This window comes from Chelonoidis abingdonii, chromosome 7, assembly GCF_003597395.2.
Source record: "Chelonoidis abingdonii isolate Lonesome George chromosome 7, CheloAbing_2.0, whole genome shotgun sequence".
NCBI classification, from domain to species: Eukaryota; Metazoa; Chordata; order Testudines; family Testudinidae; genus Chelonoidis; species Chelonoidis abingdonii.
Genome location: NC_133775.1, coordinates 43,298,593 through 43,311,728, shown reverse-complemented (window position 1 = coordinate 43,311,728; position 13,136 = coordinate 43,298,593). Strand labels below are relative to the sequence as shown.

At 36.3% G+C, this 13,136-nt stretch overlaps 1 protein-coding gene across 3 annotated transcripts in view; it reads right to left on the bottom strand.

Moving 5' to 3' along the window:
• Window positions 1-2,380: 2,380 nt before the first annotated feature.
• EEIG2 (EEIG family member 2) overlaps window positions 2,381-13,136 on the bottom strand; it is a 40,456-nt gene continuing 29,700 nt past the window's right edge. For 2 of the 3 annotated variants that reach the window (XM_032803719.2, XM_075067840.1), the window contains exons 6-11: window positions 10,610-10,716; window positions 9,464-9,559; window positions 7,648-7,834; window positions 7,416-7,570; window positions 6,898-6,967; window positions 2,381-4,583 (exon numbers count right to left, since the gene is read on the bottom strand). In XM_032803719.2, the coding sequence (XP_032659610.1) occupies window positions 4,541-4,583; window positions 6,898-6,967; window positions 7,416-7,570; window positions 7,648-7,834; window positions 9,464-9,559; window positions 10,610-10,716 (658 nt within the window). In that variant the 3' untranslated portion in view covers window positions 2,381-4,540. The remainder of the gene's footprint in view (window positions 4,584-6,897; window positions 6,968-7,415; window positions 7,571-7,647; window positions 7,835-9,463; window positions 9,560-10,609; window positions 10,717-13,136) is intronic. The other variant, XM_032803720.2, reaches the window with a different exon arrangement.

Below are 13,136 nucleotides of genomic sequence, written 5' to 3'. Positions count from 1 at the left end.
GTCAGTTTAAATATATTTTTAAAGATGGCAAATGGGTGCATATAAGAAATGCAGCCTGGGACACTGTATCTTTAACGTGACCTCCTTGGCACTAAAATGAACTTGCTGTGCCCCAATAAGATGGAGATTTAGCCAGCTCATTGGCCTATTAGATTATACTTTAACAACCACCTCCCTCAAACAGAATTCTTCTGGGCAAGTAGTACATGTGCATTTCCCCAAACAGTCAGGAGAGAAAGCAAGAGAATGATCTAGCTACTCCTGTTCAGAAGAGGGAACACCAGGAATCCATCCCAAAACCATTAAGAAGGTTTTCTAGTAGTCCTTCCCAAGAAAGAAAAATCTACATTTTTCCTTACTTTATAGACTAGACTCTTTTAATCTTAACAAGCCCTTGTTTTTTAAAAACACATTCCAAGCTGAAGACATGATTTTTAATTGTCTACATGAGGCCATTTTTACATTACAAATTTTCCATTTTATTAGAAAAAAACAGATTTTACTATGTCAGTCTCCCTAGATTTCACTGTAATACAATTTACACAATTAAGTACTGTACCTAAATATGAAGGTCATTCTCCAAGTACAAGAGACATACTTAAGGAATCACTTCATGGAGAGTTTTGTTGTTAAGTGTGAACAGTAAACCAACAAAATACAATGGATATTTATTCAAATTTTGACTTACATAGAAATGTTTCCCCCCTATGAGATCTCATGTGGCCGGAAGACAAATGACTTTAACCAACCTACACAAACTGCCTACTGCACAGGCTTCAGTTATCTGTGTACTCAAACAGAATTAGAAGCTGAATTTACCAGGTAAGATACTACATAAGTGTTCCTACAATGACTTTTAAACAAGGCAGCCTTTAATTACCTATTTGTCCACAAGTAAAAAAAATAATAATAATTTCCAGCCTGTCACCATTTAATGACTTGTTTTTGACAAGTTTGTCAAAACATGCACCAAAATCCAATTTGGGAGTAAATAAGTTATATATGCAGTTTGGCTTTCAGTTACACAGCTTGCTGCAATAGTAATGAGTGACATAAAAATGCAAAAATTTGCAATGCGAAGGCAGAGGTAATTATGACTTAATTTCTTCACACTGAAACAGAGTACAAATACCTTATTACTCACTTAATGCTCAAAAAATCCTGCTGGGGGACATAATGGACTTTGCATGAATACTTGTCAAAATTAGGTATGGAAACCAGAGGATACAAAGGGCTTAAATGCTTGTAATGTTATAACTAAAACCTGTGCCTTCTGTGCACTACATGATTAATGATGCTGAATGTTATTTCAGCTCCCAGGCACTGAATCAACATACCAATATGTAGTAACTCGTGCTGTACCTCAACCAAATGCTGGACCCATTGGTGTCAATGCAGTCAAAACTTCATTTTGCAACAATTTTTAGGTTTTATGGAAAATTCCAAGTGTTCAAGATTCCTCTGAACTAACGGACAATGGCACTTGCTGCTGAACGAAGCAGTTCTATTGAAATAACATTAGAAAAGCCAAAAAGGGGCATTTTTGGTTACTAGATTAACTAGAAATGTCTATCCTGAGTATTTTAAATAAGTTATTTTAAACCAACCTGCTCTTTGGAATCACACACTTGTTTTTCTCTAAATATCAACATTTTGGGGTTAGCTTCTGCCCGTATAAATTGTGAATTGTAAATATGCATTTTATATTATTAAAATATGGATTACATTATTTGAAGAAAAGAATTGGTAGCAGCCAGCTCCTATTCCTCAAATTCTTTAAGGACACTTCAAGTTCTGCTTTTTACACTTAAAAATGGTCTTTTACAGTTGTACATTTTAAATAAATGTCTGGTAAATGTCTATCACATGACATTAGCTGAAGCACTAGATTCATTGATTTAACTTTTTTTTTTAAAAAGCATAGTATGCTAAAGAGGATGAAATAGCAAGATGTGATATTAGGCACCTTGCATTTAAAGAGATTGCAAACAAACTAGAAGCATTTAAAAATTAGAGTTACTGGTTTGTGGCAACAAGCAAATTATGGATAGTTTTATAGGAGTAAAAGTCAGTTTAAATCAGTGTGTACAAAACCAACTTCCTTAAGTTTCAGGAAAAAAAACTGGCCCCTTTTGAAGTCATGTGCCCTTAGAATGAGCTATAAAGCTAACATTGGTCCTCTTAGGCTCCACCACCATTCTCCATAAACAAACAATTCAGTACTACAAAAAAGTTGTCTATTTCATGAATATACCTTTATACTTTGTTGCTATGGTTTCTCAGCTTTAGCTTAAACCCAGTAACCTTATCAAATACTTTCTAGTCAAAAATTTGGAAAACAGAAACTGGCATGTTTTATCTGGACAATGCAAACACACACTAATGGCAAGTTTTTAATGAAAGGATCATTTTTACATTTCTTGTAAGCATTTTGTCATCTCCTCCACAATCTCATTCTAACTTCAGTTATTACAAACAAGTTGTATTTAATACATTTTACCCATTAGAACAGTCCAAATTAAAAAAAATTACACAAGCAATGGGAAATAGAAAAATACTCCTTTTAAATACCATAATTAAGAAGAAATAGCTCTTATCTAACAGTATTCAACAAAATTTGAACTCTAAGGTTTCCTTTAAGCTAATATAAATAAAACATTGAGTTCAATAATGAACAGTTTATACTATACACACTTAGGAAAAGGTAAAACCTATTAAAAACCATGTAAAACAAAGTTTTCTTAATACAGCCTAAGAATTAAGACTTCAAATTTTACTTCCAGAAAAGGAACCCAAATACCCAATTGATTCAGAGAAGAATTTGAAACCTTCAGAGTGTTAAGGAAAAAAAATGGCCACAATATTGTTTTGATTCATTCAAACCTATCTGATCACATTGGTAAACTGTATGGCTAATTTTTAGTAAAACTAGGTTTTCTACTGCAATTTAGTACTAAAATACATCTAAACATTAGGCTTAGTACATCTAAACCTCAACTGTTAGATTGTCATCCCACCAGAAATCTTTTTTAAAAAAATAAGCAAATACTTTTACAGCTGTCAGCAAAAGCAATTCTTTTGTGAAAAAATCTTTAATTCTCACCTTTTGCTAAAACTAATACATTTTAGACCAAGCCATTCCATTTGTGCAAGTTAAAGTACAGTACATTTTGGTCAAAATGTTTCATGCCTCAAAGTGTAACAATGAACAGATAGTGAAGCTGTTACTGATTCTACACAAAAAAGGTGAGGCCTTTGCCCAGAGACTGATTTTTCAGACTACAGAGTGCATGTATACTATATAAAGTGCTTCTGTTAGTAAATTATATTGGCAACAGTTAGTCTAGATGGTCATTTATTCTTAAAAGCTTCATTTGGTAATCTGTCCTTCCCTCCCCATCTCCTACCCACAGGAACAAGGCACCTTCAGCTGTAAGAGATAAACTACCCAACTGTGAAGGGTTAAGCTAGAAAAACGTGTTCACAGTGGTGTTAAGCTGCTGACTACTTTTCACCAGACACTATCATCCACTGAGCTTTAAGGTTCATGCGTAATTGAAAACACATTTGAAAGAAGCTTTACTTTTTGTTTAGACAGCTGAATCTCACTTACGGAGATTAAAGTTTTATATCCCAAACCATAAAATCATACTATCCTCAGGCATACAAGACCAGCTTGTTGAGTGCTTTACATGATTTGGTAATTCTGATGTGAAATTGTAAATATATTTTGTCACTTACATAGGGCCAGAAGTCATACTGATGCACTTTACGCCACCAGATTTTGTTTACAACTAGCAACATATATTGTTTGATGTTATTAGACCTAGTCACTTGTATTTTGCTTTTATATATTTGTCTCTACCATCTGCTACTCAGCCTTACAGTTAATTATGCTCAATGCATTTACAAGTTTAATATTACTGAAGCAGATAATATGGCATCTTAAAGCACAACTCAGTTGTTTTCTTGGAAGCATTAATCCCCATTTTATATTAATTATGGCCTGATAGAAGGAAATCGCTATTATAGCATTGAATGGGCAAGTAATATTTTAAAAAGATACTTATGAAGAATTATTTCTAATGGTAGAATTTAAGTTTTGAACTAGATTAATTTAAGACTAACCTTCTTCTAAGGGGTTTCTTCTGAAAGCCAAGTTGCGAACAGAGCACATCATCACTAATGAACTTCTCTAAATAAAACTATGTTCAAATAGACACCATTTATCAGGTTTCCACAAGATGTTTTACACGTAAGTTACAAAAGCCAGTAATCCGCTAACATCAGGTAACAGTCACAACAATGGTTATATACTTGTACAAGGCATAGATACTAAAAATTGCCTTTATACCACTGTAGACGTGAAGGATCTTTTATGAGCAGGAGGTACTCAGACAATTCAGACCAAATGTGAGCTGGCCTCTTGAAAGAGTCTGTCTCATCACATCAACTTTGATAACTGTTGGGATTAAATGAGCACATCTTAATTATCCATGGAGGAACTCTACAACTGTTGTTCTGTTCAATTCCTGCTGTTCTAGCGTTTAATCACCACTTGTTCATATGCTCCGGATCCTACCCTGAAAAAAATATTGCAAAACAAACAAGTTTTCAGTTCTAATTTAAATGGAAGATACTAACTAATACCGAATATAGAACAATGGAATTTTTGTTTGCTTACAAATTCAGAGAAAAAAACAAAATGAGAAGTGTTTCAGATGTCTATTTGAACGTGTAAAACTGTTACAGTGCAACAGCAGAACATGCAGGTTAGAAAATGCCCTCTCATGCCATTGATCAATAATTGTTTTTATTTGTATATTATATTTATATTTTCAGGCAAGTACAACAGCTGATTAACTTCCCTACAGTAAATCATCAACTTCCCTAGTCCACAGTGGTTATGTGGTTTAAAAAACACTTACGTCTCACAAAGCCAGTAAAGTTGTATTATTTACCAGAGAAGAAATTAAAACATCAGTTCCCTCAATCTGGTTACAAGGAAGCACCTGTAATCAATTATTGGATGGCATCATGTATTAGTCATTGACTATGTTTACACAGCCCCACAGTTCAGACTATGGAGGTGTGAGTAGCAGCATGCACCGAATTATTGAGCTCTAGTTATCCTGTGTGGATGTTGCTGGTATGAACCAAAAGGTTGCTAGTTCACATGAAAATAGCCCTCTTTCAAACAGGACTATGTTAATGAAAATTAGGTACCTTTTAGTTCATGCCACTAGTGTCCAAACAGGGCAATTAGAAGGTAGCACGCTAGCATGCACTGCACGTCTCTGAACTGTAGGACCAGGTGGCCCTTAGACACAGAATTAAGTCTCTTGCTGCCTTCCCCCTTTACAGAGCACACTGTCACTTGTGTGGTGTGTGCACAACAAAAATACTAACCCAGGAACCAAACCCTGCAACAAACCCCAGTGCCAACTATGTCCACATATGTATTCACAGGACACCATCATAGGACCTAACCACATCAGCCATACCATCAGGGACTCGTTCACCTGCACATCTACCAAGGTGATATATGCCATCGCGTACCAGCAATGCCCCTGTGCCATGTACATTGGCCAAACCGGACAATCTCTATGCAAAAGAATAAATGGACACAAATTTGACATCCGGAATTATAATGTTCCAAAACCAGAAGAACACTTCAATCTCCCTGGTCACTCAACAACAGACTTAAAAGTGGCAGTTCTTCAACAAAAAAAAACACCTTCAAAAACAGACTCCAACGAGAAACTGCAGAACTGGAATTAATTTGCAAACTGGACGCCATCAAATTAGGCCTGAATAGAGACTGGGAGTACATGGGTCACTACACAAACTAAATCAATTTGTTAGTCTCTAAGGTGCCACAAGTACTCCTAGTTGTTTTTACAAAAACTAATTTCCCCTTGCTAAATACTCACACTTTCTTGTCAACTGTTTGAAATGGGCCACCTTGCTTACACTGGCTCATTAACACTGCAGAAGTGATTTCCACCCCTTCTGGTCAACGGTTGAGAATTGCCTACTTCCAACTTAAATTGTCTCGTTTGCATTGACCCCTCACTTGGTAAGGCTACTCCCATCCTTTCATGTGCTATGTATTTATATCTCCTTACTATATATTCCACTCCATGCATCTGATGAAGTGGGTTTTAGCCCACAAAAGCTTATGCCCAAATAAATTTGTTAGTCTCTAAAGTGCCACAAGGATTCCTCACTGTTTTTGCTGATACAGCCTAACATGGCTACCATTCTGAAACCTATATCTGTACAGTCTGCTTGAGAGATCAAAAATGAAAGCAGCGGGAAGGTATATCTCAGAGTTTACAAATATTTGAAGGATGAAGACACTGAGAAAAAAAGATGAATTATATGGAAATCAGAGTAGCAACTGTGCGATTAAATTGAAAGGAGAAACAAATTGAGTATCAGGAAAATATCAGAGGTTTTAGATATTGAAGAAATAGTTAAGACTGACAGGAAAAAAGCTTCCTGAGAGCAATTAGCCTATGGAATACTTAGACCCAGAGGAAGTCTATAAGGCCAACATTTTCAAACCTGGATGCTTATAGTTAGGCTTCTGAATCCATATTCAGATACTCAGACTGAAATTCAGGTCACTTCCAAAATGCTGAGCAACCCCAGCTTCCAGATGTTCAGCACCTCTGAAAGTCAGATCAATTCTATCTGAGTGCCTAAATATGGATTTAGGAACTTAACTTTAAGCATCCAGGTTTGAAAACGTTGCTTTGTATTATTTATATCATCTGAGTCATTGAGAAAATGGAACTGGCATATATCAGAGACAAAATATTCATAAACACCTAGTACAATAAGCCTTTGCTAACTGGTACCTAGCAAGTATTAATTGTTCAAACTACATACCTATTGGGTAGATGATGACTTCCAAAAGAAGTACTCCCACCAGGACCCACAAATAATCTCAGCCCTTCTTCTACAAAGGAAAGAAGTTAACATGTTTAAATATGATATCTTCAGTGTTGCCAAACAAATATTCTCTAAATCTTTTCAAAAACCATTTTAAATCCATGAACTTTGTAAATGATATTTAAAAACATTTGCCTCTGAAAACAACTGGAACCCAATCATAATAAGTTGTGCTTCAGGGAAAGCAAATTTTCTTGTAGGATTGCCTCTGCACTTTGCTGCACAAACTTAGTTAAAATGATGGGCCCCAGGGGCACAAAGCCCAGCAACCTTTCCTGCCTCTCAGGAGACAGCAGCAGCCAGGAGTTTTCCTGGAATGATCTATAAACACTCCCTACCCACACTGGGAGTAGGAGCTGGAGGGGGAGGGGGTGTTCATTAAATTAGTGCATTTGGGCCTCTACTGTATTGTATATCATCTTTCCAAGTTTTTACTTGGTTTTCCCCATATATACCTTCTGCACTGGAGTCTAAACTGAAGTCTTGACTCTGCAATATTTTTTCAACAATATCATCTGCATCTACTCTGGTGGCATCAACCCGCTTCAATTGTGACTCTACAGAGTCTTGCTTCACTGGATGCCTGTCAGGATAAATACATTTAGAGATTCTAAAAACTAAATTGTCAATACATTTAATTCAGAGTACTGTCACTATAAGAAGCCTTTCAAGTTATGATAAGTGTACCTGCTGAGTTTTTCTGAAGATATATCTTTAACAGGAGTATCAAAATTATCATCAGTTATTTTTGGTTCAGTCTCTTCACATGGCTCTAGAATACTTCCAATTCCTGTAGATGTACTTCCCACTGAGGTGTTTCTCCTATGGCTGAGATCAGAAAAACTGGATGATCTGGAGTGACATGTGCTATACCCTATTGGAAAACAGAGAAGAGCCACAATAGTTACATTATTAATGGCCAGGGGTGTGCTTTCCCCCACTATTTGGTTTGTTTTTACTCCTGACGAGAGCCTACAAATGTTTTAAGAAGCTACAAACACTCTCTTACTCTATCCAATTCACTTAGTATATTTTCCTTTGGAATCTTCATGATTCTTTTCTTGCCTTCTTGGATGGTATCTTCATCAGCTTGGACACATTCTGGGGTTTTCTTTTCAGATTAAGAAAGAAGTGTATTAAGTAGGATTGCATTTTTCTGGGTAGATGACTGTAGCTATTATCAGATCCTTTTTCATATCTGACTGACTAATTTTTTTCGGGTCTTCCTTTAAAATTTTTTCTTCCATTTCTTCACTTCCTGCATCTGGAGACGTATCCAGAACAAACATGCTTTGGTAATTTTGTTCATGTAAAAGAAGGATGAAAGTTGATAAAGTTAAAGTCTTTCCCTTTCAGTATTTTATGGCATTATCACAGATTGATTTTTGCTAGTTTGTGAATTTTGAAGACAAAAATAATTTTAGGTGCAGCATCTGATGTTGAAGAGCTGCTGGAAAAGGAACATAAGGGACATTGCAAAACAAACAAACAAAAAAAAAGGTTTCTATTGCAGGTTTGTCTCCTCATTGTTCTGCTCCACCACATCAGATAATTTCATTGAACTTACACATTTGATCTTGACTCAGAGTAAATCTAGTTTTCAGCCTTTTGGGATGAGCATGAATCCCTTCTATCATGCTCATTTACCAACTCTTGAAAATGTTCTCCTTTTACTTTAGAAGAATTACTAGTTTCTATTACTTGATTTTATTCAGGTGCTTCTTCCCTATCACTTCTTTCAACATTAGGCAGATGGAATCAGATAAAGTCATACAATGATGGCTGGTAATCACTAGTCTTTCATGTGTGGTACGATCAGCAGCTTAAATGTCTACTACAGTTAGAAGGAGAATTTACCACTTAGTGAATTCAACACTTTGAAGAATGAGAAGTAAGGTGAACTAGCCAGCTTTCTGCAGAACCATGTTATTAGATGCTCTTCCAATCTTCCAGATATTGCTAGAGTCTAGGGGTTGATTTTATAACTACCCAGTCCCCTCTTCAACTGATTGCATGCATTAGCCATGACGCTGTCTCCAATCATCAGTAACTCCACCCGTTGTCTCCTAGGCTTTTAATTCTCATTTCCTAAGTGACATAACAACCCTGGTGTTTTCATCATCATTTCCCTTTTTACTTTTTAGAATGCCTGAAGCTTTTAGTGACAAATTAGAAACAGGTTCTCACATCAGTTATTCCTTAATAAAAGCTTTCATTTACACTATGTCCATGTAAACATTTCCGAGTGGCAAAGTGAACAAAAAAAAAAATAAATCTCCCATTTCCAAAAAAGTCAGTCCCCCCAAAACTAGTAGGTGGGGTTTTTCGTAATTAAAAAACAAACCCACACAATACCAAGTAGTTCCAATTCAAAAGCCCTAACTAGGTAGAATGTTTCTTTTTACACATAAAGCAGCCTATTTACATCAAAATGCTTTGTGAAGCTTCTGAAATACCAAAAGCTAATAAAACTAACTCAAGGGAATTCAACATCAACTTCTACCTGACAATTTTGATTGCTGGCTTGCATAGCTTGATGTTCTGGAATGTCCACATGCACCAAGTTCATCTGGGACTGATGCACTCTTTGCTGAGAGATCTACAATAAATGGCAATCAGAAGATATTGTTGAATCCAGCACTCAGTTTTTGGCCTACAGCCATTATCAGACAGATGTCAGACCTCACAAGATAAGCAGAATGGAACTTGATACTAGTTAGATAAGAAACCTCTAAGGAAAATCCAGGTGCTGCAAGAAATGTTGTCAGCATTCAAGTACATGACACTCACCTGGACTATAAATAATTACTGATTCAAAGGAGAGAGTATCAGAGGGTACACAATTGGACAGCTTTTGGTTGAAGTACATTAATGACCACAGGCAGCTGGGCCTTGAGTTAAGAGCCCACGGCACTTTTCCCAGAAAAGCAGTGTTAACACAGATGTGCTGGCCACTTTTCAAGCAGATACTTTTATAAAATTCTCTGTAGCTTCAGTTGACAGAATACTATTTCCTGTCCTAATCTCAGTCTAATATCGATGTGCACTAGTAAAATATATTGAGACTCACCCTAGGAGTTGCAGCATTTTAATAGTAAGTGAACTGATTTCTATAGTTTGTCTGTTTTCAGTATGACAAATGCTAAGTGATTCTTAAACTTGTACCATTAAAAACCTTATTCAATATTTATCCATAATGCACCAAATCACAAAAGAGTTAGCAAATATTAAGGGCCAATATACCCATGAAAGCACAATCGTTCATAAATTAAATATTAAGGGCCAGATTCTGCTTTAAGTACACTGGTATAAATCCAGAGTAATGCCACTGAGATTTGCTTATGTAGCAGAAAATACGCTCAAAATATTTTAAATTTTAAAAAAGGACACAGGCAATTGATCCAATTTCCTTTTCTTTCCCACTTCTAATGGAAATACTGCTCCATTACACCAGCGTAAATCCAGCACATCAAAGGAATTACTCTCCATTTACATAGTGGTACCAAGAGCAGTATTGCTGAACAAACAGAATAAATAGGGAATTTGGGATAAAACGTCCATGTCTGTTTAACATTCAAAATATTTCATGAATGTGTTTGCTGCTACTTAGGTCTCAAATAACAGTAAAACCAATAGCGTTATTTCATACCTGATACACCCAGATGTACCACTTTCAAGTTCTCTCCACCTTTCCTGTCTTCATGTAAAGATTCTGCTTCTCCAGCAATTGTGATGGACATTCCTGTGGAAGGAGGCCTGTAAGCAAGTGCACAGGGATCAGGGTTTGCTTTACCTGTGCTTCTGTCTTTTTGGAAGCATTATCGTGATTTGGGTGGTGGTAGGGGTGAGCAAGGGGGTTATAGGTTCAATTCACATTGGATTTCACTGGGATTTAACGAGACTGTAGTATCAATAAATTTAGGAACAGTCCCCCAGTTCCCTTTGTCCAAAACTGTTGAACTTCGCAAGGAACCCTGAATTTGATCCATTTGCTCAGCCTTCTGGAGAGGACTGAAACGTTTGGAGGCCCCACGGAAAGATACAGATACATTTTGTTGACTGACTGTTGGTTGTTATTTTTTTAATTAGAAGGGGAGGTGTTTGGTTTGGATTTAGTTTTTAATTAAAGTACTCCGAGCCCAGGATAGGCATTTTGAATGTATAAAAATGTTTCTATCCTTGGCAAAAACACACAGGTTCAGTAAGAATAACCAAGTGTCTAGGGTCCCCTTTCCATAACATTTACATTACTAGAATATAAATTTGTTTGCAGGGAAATAAAGCTAGACAATTGACTCCAATTCTGACTTAATATATACATATATTTTATTATAAGATATTAATAATTTGTTTTACTTAAAGAGAGCCAATGTGGAATGAGTGACATTTAGTACCAAAGCACTAAGCTTATGATTACATGATAGCTGGCTAGTCAAACTATAGCAGAATTGAGTTGTTTGGTTTATTTCCACCTAGAAATGCTTTTCATGGCCTGCAACAGCAATAATAATTTAACAACTGCCTCAGTGGCCTCATTCACATACATGGAGTCTATGGACAATGAGAATGTGTAGAAGGCATATTTCCTATTAAATCTTAACCCTTTCCTATGATTTTTTTTTTTTAAAAAAAGGTCAAATGCATACCTAAGCAATAGGTCTGGTTACACACACCCTTTCCCCCACAAGTAATGGGCATAAAGATACAACCAGAAACAGTTCAAAATATAAAAATTTAATAACTGAGCTATCCCATACCAAATATTCAACCAACATACCAATTTTAACTATACTCAAGGAGATACAGTGTATTGAACACAAACTGGTTTCACTACAGAAGGGTATCTACCACAAAATCATGGAGTCCGAGAGCCTCTGTTCTGTTGAGGAAGAGGAAAAAGTCTCAAGGAAGGAGAACAAGCAGGAGTAGAAGGAAACTATCCCATAGTTGGGAACCTCTTTCCAGATGTCATACTATCCTCTCACATTGAGGATACCCCTCTGGGGAGGGGCCCCGAGTTATTAGGAAGAGATAGGTAATAGTAATGGGGAATTTGATTATTAGCAGTATAGACAGTTGGGTTTGTAATGAAAGGGGAACTATGTGGTGAGTTGCCTGATGGTTGTGAAAGTTGCGTACCTCTCAAGGCATCTAGATAAGCTTACATGCAGTGCTAGGGAGAAGCCAGTGGTGGTGGTGGTACACGTAGGTAAACATGACAAAAAGGTAGGGGGGAGAGAGAGAGAGATTGTGGAGGCCAAATTTAGGCTGTTAGGTAAAAGATTGAAGTCCAGGATCTTCATGGTAGCATTCTCTGAAATGATTCCAGTTCCACATCCAGAGCCAGTTAAGACAGGCAGTAGCTGTAGTTGATTTTCATTTGATTAGAAAATTTGAAAAAAAAAAAAAAAAAAGTTTCCATTTTCTAAGAAAAGAGCCAGCTAATCAAAACAAAACTAAAAACAAAACCCCAGATCTGGATCAGCTACAATATATGCTGGGTTTGATTTGAAAGTTTAGTATTCCAGGAAAGAATTATATCATCAGTTTGGAAGAGATCAAGACTGAATAATTCTGTCAAGCCATCGTGAAGTAAAATACAAGTTTTAACACATAACCAAGAGATTTTTTTTTTCCCTTTTATTGCAAGCCCCTAACATCAATTATACAATAGAAATAGACTTTAGAGTAGTCCTTTAACAGGGCTTTAGAGAGCCTGATTAATTTTTTTTCTGGAGACAACGTTATCCATAAGTCTCAGATACACTTTTTATGCCAAAACAGAAAAATCAATTTAAAATTTTGATTTCAACTTTATATGTACTAGTGTACAGAGAAAAGGAATACATTACTTTATTAGCAAACAGGCTAGAATTCAGTAGCCCTTTGGGAATCACTGCTATGAGTAATATCAGGTTAATGCAATCAGTGCCAATGACATATGTAGACATGTGGCAATAAGTAAATATAGGAGTGTGCAATAAACACAGAGGTAAAACATACTCTGCCCTGCTAAACAAACTAAGATAATATATTTTCAGCTCCTGTCCACTATGTAGTGGGTGAAATCCTCATCCTTCCTCAGGCCCATTTATACCAGGTTAAAAAAGGGGCCAGAGCAGTGTACAAGGGCTCTAATAGCCCTGGATCTGACCAGGGAGAACTCCCGCACTGTA